This window comes from Natator depressus, chromosome 1 (assembly GCF_965152275.1).
Source record: "Natator depressus isolate rNatDep1 chromosome 1, rNatDep2.hap1, whole genome shotgun sequence".
Lineage (NCBI taxonomy): Eukaryota > Metazoa > Chordata > Testudines > Cheloniidae > Natator > Natator depressus.
Genome location: NC_134234.1, coordinates 163,542,179 through 163,564,541, shown reverse-complemented (window position 1 = coordinate 163,564,541; position 22,363 = coordinate 163,542,179). Strand labels below are relative to the sequence as shown.

At 44.4% G+C, this 22,363-nt stretch overlaps 2 protein-coding genes and 1 non-coding gene across 6 annotated transcripts; all 3 read left to right on the top strand.

Annotated features, from left to right (window-relative positions):
* Positions 1-449: 449 nt before the first annotated feature.
* LOC141983677 (endogenous retrovirus group K member 6 Gag polyprotein-like) lies at positions 450-6,581 on the top strand. 4 transcript variants are annotated; one of them, XR_012638478.1, is made up of 3 exons: positions 450-1,277; positions 4,021-4,087; positions 4,850-6,581. XR_012638478.1 is itself a non-coding variant. In XM_074946728.1 (2 exons), the coding sequence occupies exons 1-2, from the start codon at positions 2,210-2,212 to the stop codon at positions 5,008-5,010; spliced, it is 651 nt and encodes a 216-aa protein (XP_074802829.1). In that variant the 5' UTR covers positions 1,904-2,209; the 3' UTR covers positions 5,011-6,581. The 4 variants fall into 4 exon arrangements, 1 of the variants encoding a protein (XP_074802829.1); XR_012638479.1 differs by lacking the exon at positions 4,021-4,087 and having other exon boundaries at positions 4,850-4,861; XR_012638477.1 differs by lacking the exon at positions 450-1,277 and having other exon boundaries at positions 1,904-4,087.
* A 1,006-nt stretch (positions 6,582-7,587) lies between these two features.
* MRAP (melanocortin 2 receptor accessory protein) lies at positions 7,588-22,363 on the top strand. Its single transcript, XM_074946727.1, has 3 exons — positions 7,588-7,693; positions 12,731-12,830; positions 21,746-22,363. The coding sequence occupies exons 1-3, from the start codon at positions 7,588-7,590 to the stop codon at positions 21,921-21,923; spliced, it is 384 nt and encodes a 127-aa protein (XP_074802828.1). The 3' UTR covers positions 21,924-22,363.
* TRNAF-GAA (transfer RNA phenylalanine (anticodon GAA)) lies at positions 15,853-15,925 on the top strand. The gene has a single exon. It is a non-coding gene; the product is annotated as a tRNA-Phe (tRNA).

Here is a 22,363-nt window from a genome sequence, read left to right as displayed (position 1 = left end):
AATCCCATTGCAGTGTGTATGCTATCGCTGTTTTGTCACCAAAAGACAGTTTTTGGCGACAAAACTTGCAGTGAAGACAAGCCATAAGGTTGTAGCCATTCCTTAAGTGGGTCCAGGAGCAGAATGGGAGCCACTGGAGGAAAGCAGGGAGCCGTGAAGGAGCTGTGAGCAAGCCATTGGGAGGGTTTGGGGAGGGAAACATTTTTCAAGTTTTTCCTCCAAATAAGCTGGCATTTGGGGACTGATGATGCAATGTAAATTTTAGGTTATTTTCTCTATTTTCCCTTCTAAGCAGAGTGTAAGCTAACATGCACTAGAATGCACATAGAAATGGTGACCTCTGACTTATTTGAAGAATGGTCCGTGCACACTTTCGCATGGTCGTAACTGCTTAGTGGGGCAAGAGCCTTACTATTGGGTGGGGAAAAACAGGCCTGACAGAAGAAAACCAAGTTAAAAGGAACACACAACTGCAGAATCAAACTTTTGAATTTTGATTTTGCCTTCTCTTGTACGAACTACTTTACTGTAACTAAAGATGTTAGCGGGAAAATAATTCTGTTTTTCTTTTTTGCATACTTCAAGCATTTGATACAACTTTGTTGAAAGTCACTTTCACTACTTCTCCTCAGTCAGTTCCCACTGTTTATGTGGGTCTTTCACAAAGCAGCAGGAGAGAGAAAACATCTTAAAGATAGGACAGTTATGACTGTAAACTCACAAAAACTGGTAGGGAGAGTCTCAGGGAGGAAGAATGGATCAGTGGTTAGAGTTCTAGCTTGGGCTGTGGGAGGTGTGCATTCAATTCTTGCTCTGCCACATGTAGGATTCATAAAGGTTTATGCGCTTGGCAACATTCAGTGCACACCCGGAGTGTTGTGTAGGAGTAGTGCACACACAGCTCCTTTCAAGGGCATCAACCTTGGAATCTCGCCAAGATGATATGAACCATGGGAAGCCTCCCAGGACTGGGCTCAAGGCCCGAGAGCAAGGAATGCGGTAGATAGAAATTGGTAAATAAGAATGTTAAACAAAGCCAGTGTATTCCTTTTATCTGTTGGAGAATGTAATGCGCGGGGGGAGAGAGAGAATAAAGGGGAAGGTGGAAAGCTGACAGGCAGAAGCCCGTTAGCAGAGACCAGCCTCCTTGCTTGCTAAAAGCTGTGTTCTGTCTTGTCATTGAACCGCCACAACTGGCGCCCAAACGTGGGGCCCTCAGCACTCACCTTGCCCGGCAAGGGTTTCAGACGCGTCACTCATCCGCTTCGTGGATCCCGGTGAGTATTTTTCGTTGTGGTAAGTATGGGAAGCTCCCTCTCTGCTTTGCAAGTGCAACACCGCAATGAGCTACAGTATTTGCTGCGTAAGGCTCAGCATGACTGCCCCACTCGAGAACTCACTCTCCTGCTACAGGAGGTGAGTGCCCAATGCCCATGGTACCCTGAAGCCGGAACCCTTAAGCTAGCGGACTGGGAGCGGTTGGGCCAGACATTGCACAAAGAGCCTCGGGCGTCCGTGCAGGCTTTACATGCCTGGCACCTCTGCCGCAACGCGATACAGCGTGTCGCCCCGGACAGGCCCTCCCTCGCGAGGCTGGTGATCTCGCCACGCCCGTCCGCTCCTGCAGCCGTCCCCCCTCCTGACAATGCGAAACAGTGTGTCACCTCAGAAAGACCCTCTCCCGCGCCAATAGAGGGGCTGCCAATCCCACCACCCCCGTCCGCTCCTGCAACCATCCCTCCCCCTGCTTCGCGCCCAGTGCCTCTATTACCACCGCCTCCCTGGCCTTCCCCACCAGAGCCGGTGTGTGATCACCCTCCGCCCGTGGGGCCCCATGCTCCGGGGCCCCCCGGGGGGGTCGTCTGCGTCTGCTCAGAGGCTTTCGCTGGTGCAACAAATGGTTCACGCAGCGAAGACTCGCTCAGATCTTACAGCAGAGGAGCTGGCTGATCTGGTCTCAGTTTGTCCTGTGACCTGGCAGGATGATGGCCAGGGCAACCAGGTTGCAGACTGGGTCAGTTTGCCTTACTCGGTGATCAGAGAGGTAAAGAAAGCAATTCGCGAGTTCGGCCTGACTAGCACGTGTGTGCGTGGTCTCATTGAAGGGATAGGTAGTGGGTACTCCCTGATCCCTGAAGATTGGAAGGCGCTGTTGCGCATGATGCTGACACCCAGTCAGTATGTTATTTGGCTTAGTGAGTATCGGTAGATGACGGAACGCCAAGCCCAGGTATATAGACAGCAAGGTATCATTTATGAGCAGTTGGCAGGGGAGGGCCAGTTTGCTACCGTGCAGCTGCAGTCTCAACTCCCTCAGGCCGTCTTCCCCATTATTTCCACCTGCGCCCAGCATGCTTTCCGGAAGGTCCCGGATTCAGGCAGGCCTACCAAAAGCTTTGCCAGTATCCGTCAGGGTGCATCAGAGTCCTTTATGGATTTTACCAACAGATTGCAGGAGGCTATCCTCCGACAGGTGGATAACCCTGCGGCAGCTCAGGAGATCCTGTTAAAAATGGCGGTTGAAAATGCGAACGAGGATTGCCGCCGTGCTCTCCAGGCGGCACAAGCCTCTGGAATTCTAGAGCTGTCGGACATGCTGCGGGTGTGCCAAAACATCGGAACCCAAGCACATAAGGCTGGAGTTCTGGCTGCCGCCCTGCGAAAAACCGGGAAGGAGGGGAAGCGTTGTTACCGCTGTGGTAAGGAGGGTCACTTTCAGCGGGAATGCCGCTCATCGACGGCGCCCGCCCGCCCCTCAAAGAAGTGCCCCAAGTGTCGGAAGGGCTATCACTGGGCTAATCAGTGTCGTAGCGGGTCGGGAAACCGCACGACGGGTCCCCCCCGAACCCAGGGCCAAACGGGGGTGTTTCCCACTCAGACAATTGTTCCTCTGCCTTACAATCCATAGATTCCATGAGGGCGGCGACTGCCGGAAGTGCAGGGCTTGATTTGATTATGCAGGAGGACGCTGATTTTCAGTTGCCAGGGGAGGTTTGCGCCATACCTACACAGGTGACGGGACCTCTCCCTGCCGGATTTGTGGGTCTGGTTCTCCCTCGCTCACACGCTGGGAAACAGGGTTTTTTTGTCATCCCAGGAGTCATCGATGCTGATTACACCGGTGTTATTAAGGTTCAGGTGTGGACCCATCTTCCGCAATCGCTCCCGCGTGGACGGTCAATTGCACAATTGATTTTAGTCCCCTATCAGGTGCCAGCCGCAGAGGATCGAACCCGGGGCGGGAACGGCTTTGGATCGACGCTGTCTCAGTCGCCGTCTCACAATACGTCCTCTCCACTTGTTGCTCTGACAATGTCGGTCTGCCCCTCAAAACCTCAGTTAACACTTCTCTTAAATAATGTTCCTTTTACAGGGTTGGTGGACACTGGAGCTGACGTTACGGTGATTCGTGATCCGGAGTGGCCAGTCGGTTGGCCAACAGTTCCTTCTAAAGAGTTGTGGGGGATCGGGGGTAGCAAACCCGGGCGCCAAAGTTTGTCTTGGGTCACGGTCTCTAAACCAGGAGGCTGTGCCCTTGCTACAATCCGCCCTTTTGTACTCCCTGTCCACCTCAATATTTGGGGCCGTGATTTACTTACAAAGCTGGACACCACCCTCGATATTAATATATAATGGCCCAAAATCCTCCCTCACACACCTTGCCATCAGCATTACCATTGGTATGGCAATCCTTAGAGCCCGTATGGATTGACTAGTGGCCCCTCCCTCTAGAAAAGCTGAAAGCGCTTCATTTACTTGTACAACAATATTTGCATGCACAGCGCTTGGAGAGCTTTACTAGTCCTTGGAACTACCTGCTGTTATTTTGGCCTTTCAACTTTTTGCTGATTGTCCCTTTAATTTGATCGTGGACACGCATTATGTTTATCAGGTAATTGATTATTTACCCCTTGCCCTCATTACCCCTCAGGTCGATGCGGACCTCCTTCGCCTGTTTTTGTCCTTACAGTATTTCATCACCACTCGTAATTTCCCTTATTTTGTTGCTCATATTTGCAGTCATACCCCTCTGCCTGGGCTACTCATTGAAGGCAATGCGCGCGCCGATCGCGCGTTACGTGGTCAGGTAAATTCCCTTTTTTCTGACCCCACTGAAAGCCATTCCTTTTTTCATCAGTCTGCCTCTGTTTTGGCCCGACAGTTTCATATTCCTGCTGATCATGCACGTTCTATTGTTCATTCCTGCCCCCACTGTGCCGCTGCTGCCCCTACCTTTTTTTATGCCGTTAACCCTAGAGGTACCGCAGCGAATCAGCTGTGGCAAATGGACGTCACTCACGTGCCACAATTCCACCCCTATTCGTTTTTACATGTTTTCATTGATACCTATTTGGGATTCCTTTGGGCGACCCCACAGCATGGGGAAGCCACTCCCAAAGTTATTCACCATTTGCTAGCCTGTTTTGCTGTTATGGGTCACCCGAGCCAGATAAAAATGGATAATGCCCCAGCCTATTGCTCCACAGCACTTTTCATCTTTTGTGCCCAATGGGACGTCCGTCTCAAACACGGGATCCCTTATAATTCCACAGGCCAAGCCATTGTTGAACGTGCAAATCGCACGCTAAAAACCTTGCTTGACAAACAATTAAAACAAGGGGAGCTGCGTCTCCGAATTTTAGGAGACATTCAGCAACAACTGCATATCCTTTTGTTTACTTTAAATAATTTAACGCTGAACGCAGATCAGCAGACCCCCGCGGATTGGCATTTTCACAAATGGAAAGACCGCGTGTCTATTACCGTCAGCTGCCTGATCCGCAGTGGCTGGGCCCAGTACCTCTAATCACTTGGGGTCGGGGATATGCTGCTGTGTCTCTCCCTGCAGGACCGTTGTGGGTTCCAGCCCGGTGTGTGCGACCGGCACTGAAACAGCATGGCGTGGCACCAGGGGCTGTCGAACCCCATACCGGAGTTTCAGCTGACCTTGGAGGAGAACGCGGTGCCTCCCAGGTCGACAACGGCAAGACGGAGACGGAGGAGACGTAGCATCCCAAGCTAGGCCGTGACAAGCCAGCCCGTGACATGGGGAGCAGTAAAAGCATTGGTCGCCGCGGCTCAACGAAGACTGGCAGCAAACCAACAGCCAGAGACTCCTGAGACTTTGTTTGTGGCGATTCTCGCCCAAATTATTGCTAATTCTGTACTGATTGTACGCCTTTTGTGCCTGCTATTTCCTGGAGGGGTTGACTCGGAGCGCTTCCTCCGTTATGGGCCCGAATGACATATAACCTATGGGAAAGATTGGCTTCAATAGCAAATGTTACCCACTTTTGTTTATTTGATTTTGTAGCAGCTGAAGAATTGTTAGGTATGTGCCTTATTCCAGTATGTCATCACCCTGAGGAAATTGGGAATGAGATGATGCTCGCCGCTTACTCGAACCTCTCTTCCCAGTACTCTAGCATGGCTAATTGGGGCCCGGCCAATCACACTTTACCTTCTTAAGCTTATTTTTTGCTGCTGCTGTGTACAATGTATTCCTTTTTGTTAAGGCTTTGTCGAGACCCGCCCTGGCAGGCTCCACGAGTTATGACCTTGTCTGTCCGGGAGTTAATTGGCTTGCAAATGCAAATTGATGGCTACCATGAGATGGCCGAGCACAAATAAACAAAAAAGGAGGGGATGTAGGATTCATAAAGGTTTATGCGCTTGGCAACATTCAGGGCACACCCGGAGTGTTGTGTAGGAGTAGTGCACACACAGCTCCTTTCAAGGGCATCAACCTTGGAATCTCGCCAAGATGATATGAACCATGGGAAGCCTCCCAGGACTGGGCTCAAGGCCCGAGAGCAAGGAATGCGGTAGATAGAAGTTGGTAAATAAGAATGTTAAACAAAGCCAATGTATTCCTTTTATCTGTTGGAGAATGTAATGCGCGGGGGGAGAGAGAGAGAATAAAGGGGAAGGTGGAAAGCTGACAGGCAGAAGCCCGTTAGCAGAGACCAGCCTCCTTGCTTGCTAAAAGCTGTGTTCTGTCTTGTCATTGAACCGCCACAGCCACAGACTTCCTGTGTGACTCTGGGCAAGACACACACGGTATGCCTACGCTACAGCACACAGCTGAGGCACTGTGGTTGTGACACTGTAGTGTCGACTCTTCCTACATCAAGAGAAGGAGGTTTTCCATCAATGTAATTAATCCAACTCTCCAAGATGTGGTAGCAAGGTCAATGGAAGAATTTCTCCCGCGACCTACTCCTGTCATCAGGGTTTATGCTGACCAAACTAGGAGTGCACAAGGCATGAAATTTTTCACAGCCCCGAGCAACTTAGCTAGGTTGATCTAAGTATAGACCAGGCCTTAGACTTTCTAGCCCAGATCCTCAAAGGTATTTAGGCATCTAACGCCCATTGATTTCAATTGAAGTTAGGAACCTAAATATCTTTATGAATCTGGGCTTCAGTTATCCATCTGCAATATGCAGATAATGTTATTTCTTTACCTCTTAGGGTGTGTTGTGAAGATGAATGCATTAAAGATTGTGAGGTGCTCAACTACTGTGGTGATGGGACTATATAAGTACATAAGATAAACAAGTAGCTGTAGTACTTTTGAAACTGACAGATTTAATTTGAACTAATCTGCCTCCTACTGCTGTATTTGTGATTCCTGCTTCAGGCTGACAACAAATGCTGCTCTGCAGTCAGTCTGTTTTAGAGATAATGGTAGAGACCCTATGCTACACAGATATCAAAAGGAGAAATCTGGCACTATTCAGAAATCACATTTAGTCTCTATCAAACTCCTATCACCAAATATTGTGTCTTTTGAGATGAAGTTTTCTGGGACCTTAGCCTGAATAAATAGCCATCTCTGATTAGGATAACCATGATGTATGGTGTAGTTCTCAGGAATACATTTAAAAACTGATGGAGGATCTGTCTTCCTGTTAATGTTGGTAATTTCTCTTCTAATAAAATGTTTTGCATATGCACATACGTGTTTGTGTAGGCATTTCAAAGATTACTGTTGAAAGCACTGAATCTCTTGTACTTGCATCCTGCCGGGGGCCTATTTTTACATCATTTGTTGGGGGTGGCTGGTGTTAAGGCAAATCATTTAAAATATTTGATACAAGATGTCCAGCTGTTCCAATACTGGCTTTTATTTAAGGAGTAATTTATCAGGCCCTCTAGGGTATATGTGTCATAGAGTCATGATTAATTTTTAGGAAAGCTCTTTTCAGGGGTCAAGAATCTGTTTCATGCTGAAGGCTTCACCGATGCTAGTTATTCATTGGGAATAGTTTATAAGTCATTTTGGCTTTTGTCCATTCTATTACTGTTTAATGGACATCCATGTCAATACAAAGCAGGGTGCAAAATAGCTAGCACATAATTGCCCACCAGCCCCAGATGTTGCTATTAGGTGTCTGTCATAGTCTGACGTTCATTTCTACTAAATGGTATCTAAGCAGTCCTTGAGTTGCAGGATCTGAGGACTTCCAGAATGATTTACACAGGCATCAGTTATGCAATCTCTATATGAGGACACTGAAGTGTGGTGGAAAATAAAAAGAGTATTAGATTGGAGTTCTGAGCTGATTGAAATGCGCTACTGAAATGGCTATCAGAACAAACTCATCTGAGTATTATTGGTCTTATGAATATTACTGGGACTATTTGGATCCAGTTCCTGTAGATGAAAGGAAGTTGAAGGCTAATAAATGTAAGTATTGCATAGTAACAGCTGCTGATCTAGTATGTTAAGAGTTAGATAAGAACAAAATATGTTGAATAAGCTCCCTTAATATCTTCACTATCATGTTTCTCTTTGTAACGTAGACTATAGTGGATTATATATATGCATAATTTGTATAGATGACCCTCTGTATTTCCAAACGCTCACAACACTTATTAGGTTCTAATGGTAGTTGATACTAATATTGCAATATTATTTCATTTACTGTACAGTATATATATTTGAGAAAGATTTTGATATTAACCCATCTAATTGGAAAGAGATTTTTTTAAAAACTATTTACTAAATGGAAGCCTATTCTGAGATGTTAATCAGTAGTTTGTTGTACTCTTAACTGTTTGCATAATAGAGTAACAAAATAATCTTTTGTTACTCTATATAGATTTTTTTTGTCAGTAATAGTGGTTTTCTTCATGGAATGCCAGGCTTGCATTAAAATTTATATAAGTTTTTAGATCTTAATGGAGAAACAAGTTAAATTTTGGTTAATCAGTAACAAGAAGCTGAACACACACACTTTATCTGACATTCATCTCTAACTAATCATATTGATGTTTATTACTATAACAAAAATAATGCATTATAATGGGCATCATTGGGTGCTGTGCAAACCTAAGACCAAGTGCTTGTATGAATCATATATACAGTATGGCCATGGAAGTAGATTCCTTTAGCCTTTGATATTTATTTTCAATTGATGAAGAAATAAGATGTCAGTCATTCCATCCAATTATAATAACTCCACTTAGAGAAAATTAGAATTTCCATTTTGAGTGTAATAAATATTAATGAAATCTTAAATTATTACTTAACATGATAGGTCAAATTCATTCCTAGTGTAACTCCATGTTTTCATCCTGTGGAAGCCAAAAGGATAAATTCACCAGAGATGAATTAAAAACCAATATGTATCAGACAGGTGGAATTTATGGTTAAGTGACAAAAGACAAATATTATATTGCATTATTGGTTCCTGTTCAACTTACTATTACCAAAGAAATGTTAGAATATATACAAGTGCTATATTAAAGGTTCAAAAAACTTCACATTGTCATCAATGATCTAGTCTACAAAGAATAAATTATAGTCTTGAAAGACTTTTGCTTATTTGTATAACAGCCATACAAGAAACATTCTCTGTAGTGCAACGTAATTGATAATATTGAAACTGTAACATCTGAAAAATCCTGGGGTTAACCTCCAGGTGGAGCAGAACAATGCTTGGTGCACCTGGGAAGGGCTGGGGAATAGGTGTCTTTACATCTGTTTTCAGCCTCTTCTGAAGACTTTAGGGACTGCTGGAGGCTGAACCACCCTTGCACAGGATAGAGAACTGCTGTGACAGACTGCCAGTATCTTGCTATATCCTAAGTAAACTGTATTGGATTAATTTAAACCTTAATGAATTAGGTTTAATACCTTTGTGTACATTGTATTAAAAATGCAATAGTGTAAGATTCTTGTGGAATTTTATGGTACCTTCTCTAGTAGGAAGGGGGATGCCAATGCATTTCCTCTGTTATCAGCCCTTTGAAGCCACCCCTCTGGAGAGGTTTGCGTAGACCTCCAGGGGCTAACAGACAAAGAAAGGCTTTTTGGATAAATAGCCTAGTTTTAAACTGGCTCAGGCCTTTCATCCTGCTCTAGCAAATGGACAAGACCCCTGGTCCACAAAGGACCCCAATCCTTAGGGTAGGGTTGGATGGTCTGGGTGCTTGTTCTGAGCTGGAGCTGTGATGAACTTGTAACCACAAGGAATCTCCTTGGGTGAGGAAACTAAAGGAGTGCTCCTGCCAGAATCCCTGTTAGAGTGAGCTGTGGTAAACATATTAGCATGTATGTAGGGTCTTTTATGGTTTTTAATATTTTCTCTGAAATGCTTTTTACCTTAAGAATAAAGTAAGCTTGCATAGGAAGTGCTGTGGGGTAACTTATAAGTGTAGCAATTACACCTATTAACAATCTATAAAGAGAAAGAAAACAAGTGTGTGAGCAACTCTGTGCTGGGAATAACACAGTGAAGGCAGGGATGCATGTATCCACTAGAGAGGCAAGAGCTTGGGAGCTGAAAGCCTGAGAGTGGATGCCCTTGCTGGACCACCGGGGCAGTTGCCCTGGTCTGACACAGCTACTAACTTGTTGGCAGATAATGGTCCTCAAGGCCCCATTGTGCTCTGGCCCTGCCTTGGAAAGGTCACTCTGCTCGTGCTGGAGGGATGGGCAAAGTTGAGGATTACCTTAGACTAAAGGAACCCTCAACTGCTGCCATAAACCAGCTGTAAGTCCCCTTTGCACAGCTGGATCAGCAAAAATGGGACAGTAGAGCACCCAAGGGGCCTTGTATGCAGGATTATATTAAGCACAGGCTTAAGTGCATTGCTGCATCTGAGCTTCAGTCTCTTGTGAGATGTCATAATATCACTAGTTTTCTATTCGCCAATGTTCTAGAGTGGACTAAACCTGAATTTTCAACTTCAAACAAAGCAAAAAAGGAAATAAGCAATTTTCTCCTCCTCTGCAGGTCAATTTTAATGCAAACTTTTGTTCCTTTGGTCCAATATGAACATTACAGGGCTGAGTTTCTCTTGCTGATGAATCTGAAGCCAGCCATGAGGACAAGAGGAATGATGCATCACTTCAGAGAATTACTCAAAGATTTTTCTTTCTATTAATAGCATTGGGCAGTTTTACCCTTTTTTTTACTAAAATAATAAATTAAGCGGACCCTGTAATCGAGTTATAAAAAGGCAGGTGAAAAAATATAGTCATGTAAAAATCTTTTATCAACTGTTAGAATAAAATCTATTAAAGAAAAGAAGAAAATCCCAATTGGTGAAAGGCTGAAAACAGGAAACGTCTACTGTTTATCTCCCAAGTTCAAATACCACCCTGAGAGCTAGAGTGATGTTATCCTCCATTACATATGTAAATAGTTGTACCTTGATTGGTTCCAGTGAGCTCCATGAATAACACTATTTCTTATTAAAGCTGGACAATCCCCTCTAGTTCTGGTTTGTGTTGAGTTTTATGACTCCAAACCGCCAGATGCAGTTCACACTGTTTTTCATCATTTCAAGCCCTTGAGGTTTGCTTGGAGTATGAACACTGACTCTCCCAATACAAGAGCCTCCCTCCTTACTTTAAAGACTTACTGGGGAGAGGGGCCAGGCCAGTGCTCTACAATCCCCGCTTTGCAGTCTAATATTTCTGGGGCACTGTCTGGCTTGTTTATCACATGTCTGGCATCTTCAGGTGCTGTAGATGGCTGCTTCCCCAACTTTAGTCTTCAGGGGGCTGCATTATAGGTGTTCTATACCTCCTCAGAGCCTGGCAAGGGTCTTTTGAAGGAGCTGTACAGCATCCTGAATCCGAGTCAAAACTCTGAGCCTTGACTCCACTTGGCAATTCCTTCTTTAAACCTGGATTGAATTTTGTTTTCAAAATTCAAACCAAAATGAGTTGAAACTCTAGTAGGCTTGGAATTTTCTTGCCATCATTTTGCACCATCCTGTTAGTCAGTGACCCAAATCTAGTTAGTGTGGCCAAATCTCAACTGCCTGATAAGAATCCTAAATAGGTGAGTTCTAACTTTAGATAGTTTAATAGGGAATAAAATGGGTACCCCATGTAAAATTAATTTATGGCTCTAATTGCTGATACATTCCAGGTGCTTTCAGTAGAAGCACGTAATCCTACACATTGAGTTTATTTCAATGAACGTCAGTTTTTTGTTCTTTGAGATAAATATTTATTTTATCTTAGTAAACATTTGCCTGTTGAGTCAATGACCCTTGCTTTTCACCTCAACAGAAGTTAACGTCTGCTTATAAATTCATTACACTTCACAGATGTTCTGCCCCGGCACCTCATGATATTAAGGCTGGGTAGCACAGTTCCACACTGACCCCAGAAGAGAGCAGCCAGTCCTAGAAATGCTATCTAAATATTAAACACACACTTCTGACAGTCAAGCACGTGCTAAAGCTACGGTACAGAATTTTCCATTGGACTGACACATTGATGTTGCTTGTGAGCCTAGCACTTTTCAACAAGCTGTTCCCTCCATCCTTAGACTCTGAAAGGTCAATTTTAAAATTCCTGGCTGGCAAGAGTTTCTTAAGGATCACATTCCATCCTTTGAATGCATTCACAGAGCTCCTATTGAGTTCAATAGGAACTCATGCATCTAAGGGCAGAATTTGCTTCATAGACTGTTAGGCTGAGCAATATGGGTGCAGTTTTCCTTTAAAATAACAGGTGCATACACTGGAGTTCCGAGATTCTGTGGTAGGAACTGAGTTGTGTAATCTGCAAATGGATAAAATTCTCAAAACCTTCTTATGTGTAATATATTGCTTTTCCAAAGATATATGTAGTGCAGGTCACATTAGTGATTAGAGCAGGGGACTAGAATTAGGATTGCTTTATTTCAGGGATCAGCAACCTTTGGCCCACGGCCCACCAGGGTAAGCCCCCTAGCGGGCTGGGCCAGTTTGTTTACCTGCCGCGTCCGCGGATTCGGCCATTCGCAGCTCCCACTGGCTGCAGTTCACCGCTCCAGGCCAATGGGGGCTGCGGGAAGCGGCACGGGCTGAGGCATGTGCTGGTCACTGCTTCCCGCAGCCCCCATTGGCCTGAAGCGGCGAACCGTGGCCAGTGGGAGCTGTGATTGGCCAAACCTGCGGATGTGGCAGGTAAACAAACCGGCCCAGCCCGCTAGGGGGCTTACCCTGGCGAGCTGTGTGCCAAAGGTTGCCGATCCCTGCTTTATTTCATTCCCAGATACACTATACAGTGGCTTGCAATATGACTTTGGACAGTCACTTAATCAAGTTGTGCCTCAATTTCCCCCATCATGAATAGCGAGAATAATACCATTCAGTGGTAAAGTAAAAATTTAATTAATTAAATGGTATAAAATGCTTTGAGATCAGTTTTATCTGCACATTTTTTATTTGATACTCTATCGTTGATGCTGCATGCTTCTTTTTTCTTTTTTAACAGATTCAATTGTCATAGCCTTTTGGGTTGGGCTTGCTGCATTTGTGGGGTTTCTGTTCCTTATATTGCTCTACATGTCCCGATCTGGGTCAACACCAGTCAAGTAAGTAAGGCTGTTATACTGCAGATGATATGTTTAATTCACGTTATAATCAGCATGTAACACTTGTTCACAGTATCAGAGTAACTGCACTTGTATCCCACCTCTGTCGCACTCCAGGGGTGCCCAATGAGGTCTCAGGTTTCCAGCTGTCACTAGTCTCTAAGCAGGGACCCTTGTCCCGCTTCCTTCAGACTGGGATGTAAAGACTGTACAGCCCCCTGACATACTCTGTGGTATCCTCAGCAAGTCAGTCTACCTAAATGCCAGCACCTGGTCTGTGCTCTCTCTTGGAGAACAATGCCCAGTGTGTACCAGCAGTTACAAGTACCATGCAGATCTTCCAAAGCAAAATACATTTATTCACACGGCAAAACCATTACAGAGACAACACAATGAATATAAAAAAAAAACCACAAGTTCTACATGCTTACTAAACATACCAGAAATCACCCACCTTCCACACGGTGAGACTGGTAGGCCAACATCCCTTCCAACCCTTCAGCAAGGTTTGGGGTCTGCTTAGGACCAAAGGTCCTGTCCATTTGCTGAATCAGAAGGAAGACAGTGATTCCATTTAACCTCAGCCTTTATATATTCTTAGTCTCTGAAAACCCACTTTGAGACAGTATATGCAAGAACCACCCCTAGGGGATGGTACATCGGGGGCTGTTTACAGTTTAAGTGGCTCACCTAAATCACTCCCCACTGGAGACCTGTGGTAACCCTCCACCATAGAGCAGAACACTATCATACTAAACCATTCATAAATGTAATCAAATGGTCCCCAAAGATACTGCATGGGTTGCAATATCTGTCACAAACCTGACTCACCTTGAAATGACAGAATGACTACATTCTTAATTTTATATATATCAGTGCATAAAGCATGACATTTTTTCTATTAGCTGGCCTACGGAAGGGATCAGTTCTCAGCCCAATGTTATTCAATATTTTTATCAATGGTCTGGAAGAAAATATAAAAGCACAACCAATAGTTTGCAGACGAGACAAAGATTGGGAAATAATGAAGAGAATAGGCCACTTGTTCTGAGCCATCTGGATTGCTTGGTGAGCTGGTGCAATCGTATAATTTGCATTTTAATAAAGCCAAATGCAAAGTCTTATATCATGCGAACAAAGAATGTAGGTCATATGTACAGGGTGGAGGACTATATCTGGAAAAGCAGCATCTGAGAAGGAGTTAGGAGTCATGGTGAACAAGCAACTAAACAAGGGTTCCCAGTGTGATGCTGTGGTTAAGAGTTTGTGATAACAGAGTGGATAAACAGGGAAATATTGAGTAGGAATATGAGGGTGATATTACCTCTGCATACAGCATTTCTTAGACCATGTTGCAGGTTGAGCCCACGGTCACACCTGCGCACCCCCAGCCATGGCTGCACAGTCTAGTGGTTGGAATCAATCACTGCCCCCAGGCTCAGGGCTATGCGACCTACCAGCCAGAGTCAGTCACCGTCAGGATGGACCACCACCTCATGGTGGGCAGCAGCCAGGACAGCAGGACCCAGGCCCTCCCTCTCCTCCAAGTCCCAACCTAGGGCCCCATCAGAGGCAGGGTTGCCTGCCACCAGCTCAGCAGGGATCTGGCTGAAACACACCACGCTAGCCTCCAGTTGTCCAACCAACTCCACACAAAGACTCCCTGGGTTACTTCCTACCCACTTCTCTGCATCTCGTGGCTTCATAGTTCCGCCAGTTCCCTCTCCCTCAGTCATGTCCAGACCCTGGGGGGTTGAGGGTTGCTGTCAGCTAGCCGGCCTCTGCGTCATGAAGTGCCCGCAGCCCTTCAGCAGGAGCCAGCAACACACCTCCTTCCCCTACAACAGTCCACCCAGACTGAGCCAGGCTGCTCCCTCTTATCCTGGTGTTGCACTTTGAGCATGCCCAGTAGGGCCATGGGACATGGCTTCCTCAGCCCACAGTGTGGGGTTAACCCCCGCAGTCCCAGTGTGGGGTATGCACACCCCATCACACACACCCCCTTTTAAGAGGGTGTCTGGTGGTGGCCCCTCTTCCTCATTTTCCCCTCCTACCCGGGAAAAGAAGTCTGCATTTGCGTGGGCCTTTCGGGGTTGGTGAATGACCTGAAAGTCATATGGCTGGAGTGAAAGGTACCACCTCATGGCTCTGGTGTCCTTCATACCGTGAAGCCATCGAAGTGGCGCGTGGTCGGTGACCAGCTGGATGGTCCGTAATCAGTTCGACAGGTTGCTGTGAAATTACTTGAATCACTTGCCCACCATAACCTTTGTTTTCCAGAAGCTGGGAGTGGGCGACAGGGGATGGATCACTTGATGGTTACCTGTTCTGTTCATTCCCTCTGGGGCACCTGGCACTGGCCACTGTCGGAAGACAGGATACTGGGCTAGATGGGCCTTTGGCCTGACCCAGTATGGCCGCTCTCATGTTCTTATAACTGGAGCTATGTTGCCTCTGTGGTATTCACAGTCCTGGTCAGCCTGGAAGCGAAAGGCTGCATTTTAAATTGGGTTTACTCATTAGTAGCCTCTGATGCTCAAAGGCCTGATTTTGTCACCCGTACTCACTTTGGGTAACTCCTTATGTATGAGATGTCTCATTTCAAAGGGACTGCTTGCAGAACAAGGTACTACTTGGTGTTAGAGTCAGGTTCTGAGTCAGTGACACAGCAGAGCATAATAGCTTTCTCAGCGTCATGGGCCTGTGTGACATACCAGGATACACTGAGAGAGATCACAAATGGACTCATGTTCGCATTATGCAGTTCATCATTTGAGTAATTTAAAGCTAGACTTGACAAAGTAGGGGACAATTGCCTCCCTGGTGGTCTAGTGGTTAGGATTTGGCGCTGCCACAGCCTGGGTTCAGTTCCCAGTCAGTGAAAAGTGACTTTACATCAAAAAAACATAAGTTTTAGTGGACGGGGTACTGGACTCAGATTCAGAAAACCTGGGTTGTATTCCCAGCTGTGTCACTAACCTGTTGTGTGACCTTGGGCAAGTCACCTTACCTTTCTGTAGTTGCTAAGGTAGCTCAGTTGGGAGAGCATTAGACTGAAGATCTAAAGGTCCCTGGTTCAATCCTAGGCTTTGACATGCCCTTTCATCCCTCTTTGTGCAGTGGTGGCTTGTTTTCTGGGAGTGTAGTGGTTCCTTTAGTGGGGGAGGTTTAGGTTGGATATTAGGGAAAAAAATTCTGTAGGAGGGTGGTGAAGCACTGGAATGCGTTACCTAGGGAGGTGGTGGAATCTCCTTCCTTCGAGGTTTTTAAGGTCAGGTTTGACAAAGCCCTGGCTGGGATGATTTAGTTGGGGATTGGTCCTGCTTTGAGCAGGGGGTTGGACTAGATGACCTCCTGAGGTCCCTTCCAACCCTGATATTCTATGATTTTATGAACTCTCCAGGAAAAGTAGGAGGACTAGGTGATCTAGCCATTCATTTCCATCTCTAACCTCTGTGACTGTGACACAGACCAAACGAAAGCGATGCCCATTGACACATAGCACTGATTTGTTTAGTGGGGTTGTAGACCTAACATTACTGGAGATTTTGAACTTTGCTTAAGTAAGGTTTTTATTTGATGCAGTCCATGTTTAGTTTACTTTGCTTGCTGCTGGTTTCTTTGAGCAAACAACTTTGTGTAAACATGGATGAATCTGGAAGGCTGTGCCCACTGCTGTTCATAAGCTGATCAGGAGGCAAAAAATTTAGCCCAGCCGTTAGGCAGAGAGAAGTTCCAGATTAGATCACAAACAAGCAGACACAAACAATAGTATAATATAATAGTAAAAGGGAGTAATAATACAGTCTAATATATCAGCACGCTAAGGCCTTTGGGACATTAACAAAAGGTAACAACAATACAAAAAGGCAGCTTTCCCAAAGAAACTGCAAAGCAGGAGGCAAACTAGTTTCCAAATAAGACATACATAATACAAGAAACACATCCAACATAAAATTACATGGTTACAGAGGCAAATTCCCTTTAATTTACTGTGCCTAAAGAACTGGCGGGAGAAATTGTACACAAGTAATATTCTCCCAGGAAAGAGAGATTCCTCGTTGTAAACAGAGTACTTGCAAGACTTACACAGAAAAGACTAAACATTAGGTGAGCTTTTATACTGTGCCATTGAGAGAGAACACGTAGGACATGTATTGTGTAGTATTACAATATTGCCATATTAATCTCTAGTGTAACTAGTATTTCCGATGTAACCCATTGAAAGTGCTATGGTAACCAATTAAACCCTAGGGGCATTTTATACAAACTATAGGTGTCAATAACTGAAAGGAACACTGGATGATGGATTGTTTATTTAGAGTTTGAAGTTCATCTTGTGTATTGTTTTTCTAGATGTTAGAACATACTGTAAGAAATTTTAGGAACAGGAGAGGCTATCCAGCCCAACACACCTGCCCTTTTTTGATTTACTTTCTACCTGTTTTCATTCTGTTTCACCATATACTCCAGTTCTTTCCAACTATCACAAGAGTTGGTAACGCTAAGGACAAAGATCCTCCTGCTGCCGCTGCTAGATCATTAGGGTAAGGTTAAAAAAATAGCCACTAGGTAGGAGAAAAGGTAGCAGAAAACATTCTTTAGGGCCCAAGTCCAGCAATTGGATGGGTGTGACATACCCCTTTGCCTGAGTGGGGCTCTGTTGAAGTCAGCAGATATCTCCACATAGGTGTAGGGTTTGCCTGCATGCTGTCAGTTGCAAGATCAGGGCCTAAAGCTTCTAATTAATACAGAAATGTTCTCTCTCTGTGAGCAAAAGCAGATATCCAGGGCCTTGCAGGCTGGTTTCTTAGTGGAGATGAAATCAGTGATATGGCACCTCAGTATGCATTAAGAGTAACTTGTTTTATTTGCACATATACATCAGTCCTGGAACAGAGGTGGTCAGACAGTTTTCAGGGCAATCCCTTCTTTCAGGAATCTCAGCCCAACACCAAAGCCAAGTTCCCAGGGGGCAACCCTGCCTCAAGAATTTACTGTAATCGGAGATGAAGGGAAATTCTTGTGTTACTTGCACAGCTCCCTCTACCCAGAACAAAAGTTAACAGCAACACAGCATGTCTTCCCGAGACCAAAGGTTTACTTGCACACTAAGGAAAACAGTCTTATAAGACAGTGCTACCTGCAATAACAATGTTTTTAAAGAGTGGTGCAGTCCTGAAAGGGACTTGTGTAGGAGGAAAGTGGTACTGGGGAACATCAAAAGGTGACATAATGTTCCATTAATATTAACCACAAAACATCATTGATTTTATTACTAAAGTGTCGTGAACAATTTCACTGTTTTTAAATATTAAGGGCCTGATGCTGCAATTGCCAGCCCGTGTGCAGTCTGACTTCAGTTGGATTCAGCAGGTGCAGCAGCAGGCCCTTGGTTGTCAGTTTTGGGATCGCAGCCTGCAAAGACTTTTGAAAACTCTTGCCAGGATTCATATAAAGGTTCCCCCAAAATCTACGAAAATAAAAATACAGCTCTCACTATACTACTTCCCCTTCTTCCTCTAAACCAATGCATTTTCCTTCCCTGGTATTTCGAGATATTGTTAAAACTTATTAGTGTGTAATCAGTGCTTCAGACTTTGCAACAAGGTATAGAGGGTAGAAAGGAAGGGTTTGGATTTCCTAGGGAAGTGCACTAAGTTTCAAGGCCTAATAAGGATATAATACTTGGTTTCTAATATTTTCAGTCCTTTCCTCACCATCTTTCAGAACAAGACAGCAATGGTAACTAAAATATGAATATTCTTCTGGGTAGAAACATACTTTGAATCCGGATCCCTTTCTTTAATTTTTTCTGTTTTATTTTTTTCACAGGGAAGGCAGGCTGAGAAAAATGTTTCTGTAGAATTATGCATAATATATCCAGTAACACTGAAATCCCATAGCCAGGCATACCAGCCCAGGGTTTCATAGAGTTTGTGGCCAGAAGGGACTATTAGATAATCTAGTCTGACCTCCTGTATATTACAGGCCATTACTAAGGCTATGTTTTAGTCACAGGTATTTTTAGTAAAAGTCATGGACAGGTCACAGGCAGTAAACAAAAATTCATGGCCCATGACTAGTCGATGACTTGTATTATATACCCCTGACCGAATCTTAGGGTGGCCTGAGAGACGCCGCTGGTGCTCTGCGGAAAACAGCCCACGGAGCACCGCAGGTTCTCTGGGGAGGGGGCAGTGTGCGGCCCAGGACCCCTGCTGTTGCTGGAGGGGGCAGTTGGTAGGGCTGGCAGGCTCCCTACCTGGCTCCTTGCGGCTCCCCCCAGGTGAAGGTGCGGCCAGAGGGCTCCGTGCACTGCCTCCACCCCGAGCACCGGCTCCACAGCTCCCATTGGCTGCGAACTGCAGTCAATGGGAGCTGCAGGGGAGGCAATGCGCGGAGCCATCTGCTAGGAGCTGAGGGAGGGACATGTTGCCACTTCCAGGGAGCCCCCCCGACGTAAGCACCACTCAGTACGCTCACCCCCCTCCCACACCGAAACTCCTGCTGCTGCTGGGGGGGGAAAAGGGGGTCGCCCAAGCCTTCCCTACCAGTGGCTGGTGTGGCTGGCCTGGGGGCTGCCTGAGCTGCTCAGGCTGCCCCCAGGCCAGCCGTAGTGGCCCCTGCAGAAGTCATGGAAAGTCACAGAATCCATGACCTCCGTGACAAACTCACAGCCATAGCCATTACATCTCATCCAGCTAGCCCTGTTTTGAGTACAATAAGATTTGTTTGACTAAAGCATAATTAGTATTTGGCCCAAAGTGTATCTTCCGGAAAGGCATTAGTCTTGATTTGAAGACATCAAAAGAAGGACAATGTATCACTTCCCTTGGTAGTTTGTTCCAATGGGTGATCACCTCACCATTAAGAATTTATTTAAATTTAAAAATTGCTAATTTGAATGTGTCTGGCTTCAGCTTCCAGCCAGCTTCTTGTTATGCCTTTCTCTGCTAGATTAAAACGTCCTTTAGTAGTAGTGGTATTTTCTCCCTGTAAAGATATCTTTACACTGTAATTAAGTCACCTCTCAATCTTCTTGTTGATAAGCAGATGGAGCTGATATTCTTTAAGTCTCTCACTGTAAAGCATTTTTTCCAGCACTTGAATAATGTTTTGTCTCTCTTTTTTGCACCCTTTCCAATTTTTCAACATTCTTTTGTATGTGGATACCGGCACTGTATGCACTATTTCAGTATCAGACTTATCAATGCCATATACAGAGGTAAAATCATCTACACTCTCTCTCTCCCCCCTATTCACTACCCCCGTTTAGACACCTAAGGATCACATTAGCCCTTTTTGCCACAGCATCACAGTGAGAGCTCATGTTGAGTTACTTTCCCACTATGCCCCCTAAACCTGTTTCACAGGCACTGCTATAGTCTCCTGTTCTGTAAGTGTAGTCTGCGTTCTTTGTTCCTAAACTGTATAGCTTTGCATTTACTTGTATTAAAAAAGCATTTTGTTTGAATGGACCCAGTTTACTAAGTAAGCAGATTGCACTGTATGACTGCCTTGCCCTCATGATTTACCATTCTTCCACTCTTTGTGTCATCCACAGATTCTACCAGTAATGGTTTTATATTTACTTCCAGATCATTGATGAAAATGTTTAATAGAAGGCCCAGTGCCTTTCTCTGTGGAACCCCAGTAGAAACACTGCCATTCCATGAGGATTCCCCATTGACAACTACTTTTTGAGAGCTAGCAATTAGCTAGGTTTTAATCCATTTAATGTATGCTTTATTGTCTAATGCTAATTTTTTAATCAAAATGTTGTGTGGTAAAAATCAAAGTATATTACATCTGCACAGTTACCTTTTTCGGCCACATTCATAAATCTCATGAAATAATGAAATCAAGTTTGTTCCTTTTTGAATACTGGCAGATCAGCACTCTGCCAGTCTTCTGGAATTTCCCCAATATTCCAAGATTTATTTAACATCAGCAAGCCGTAGTTCTCTTTAGCCAATTCTTTTAGGACTCTTGGGTGCAAGTTATCTAGACTGCTGATTTAAAAATGTTTATCCCTACTAGATGTTGTTTAACATCATCCTTAGTCACTAATAGATTGGAAAATACTTCATCAACCTCATGTGATATGAATACATCATCCTGCTTCTTTCCAAATATAGAACCGAAATATTTATTGAAAACTTCTGCCTTTTCTGAATCATCATTAACTATCGCACTATATTTACCTAGTAATGGGCCTATGCCATTGCTCAAATTTCTTTTGTTCCTAACAATTGTTCCTAACTAATTTACTTAGCTCTGACTGCCATGGACTTTTCCCTGCTGTCTTTAACTTCTTATTGTTTTTTTTACACGTCATAACTTCTAACTTATATAGATTGATATCAATTTTCCCTTTTTACATTTGTTATATGTTCTTTTTTTATTTCTTATTGCTGCCTTTGCTTTGCCACTGAACTCAGAGGATCTTTTAGCCAAAGTCGTCCTCTTGATTGTGGAATCATGTCTTTTGGTCATCTAATAAACTCTTCTTAAAGAGCTCCCAGTTTTCAAACACATTTGTCTAAAATTTTCCTCCCAATCAATTTTGCTCATAATTTCCCTCCGTTTGGGGAAATTAGCCCTTTTGAAGCACCAAGAGTATAGATTAGTGGTTGGGACTGTGCTCTGTGCACCCATATTGAATGTAATCAGGTCATGATCGTAAGCGGCTAGACAACCAACTAGCTTCCAGTCCAGTAATTAACTCATCTTTATCCATCATCATGAGGTCCAAAACAGTTATCTCATGTTGGATGCAATACCTTTTGTGTTAGAATATAATAATCTATAATGTTTATAAACTCTAATTATATTTACATGAGATCTGCAGCATGTCTCCAAAATTGAAGTCCTCTCTAACAACGCTTTTTTTCCCTTTCCACACATTACAGACAAGTGCTTGTAGGGAACCGGATAGAACATCTGGAAGAAAGTAGCTCCAATGTTGAGCGGCTGCATTGTGATCATCTCAGCAGCCCGAACTCAGACTTGATCGCTACTGAACTACGTAATTCTTTTTCAGATGAAATTGGAAGTATCATGGAAATTCATGGAAGTATCTCGGCTTGAGTGACAGCTGGAAATGGATTCCTTAAAAACCAATCAGAGTGGGAAGACAGAAGAATGCTCTTGATACCTATTAGTAGCTGTGTAAAATTAAACTAAATTAGCCCTGAAAAAGAGAACAAAAATAATTTTAAAAACTAAGGCTAAAATTCAAAATATTCAAACCTCGATGCCTAATGAGTTAGGCTTCTCAAGCCCTTTAGGCACTTAGCTAGACTTGCTGATTATTAGAGGTGCTGAATAATCCCAGATCTTGCAAATGTTGACCATTGTCAAGTTACTAATGTACTAGATGTAAGAAAAACTTAAAAAAATAATCAGGGACAGATTCTGCTCTCAGTTACATGGTTGTAAATCTGAAGCAACTCTCGTGTTGTCAAGTATATTACTCTGATTTACTCCAGTGAGGCTGTGAGCAGGGGCTGTTTCGGCAAGTAGAGGTA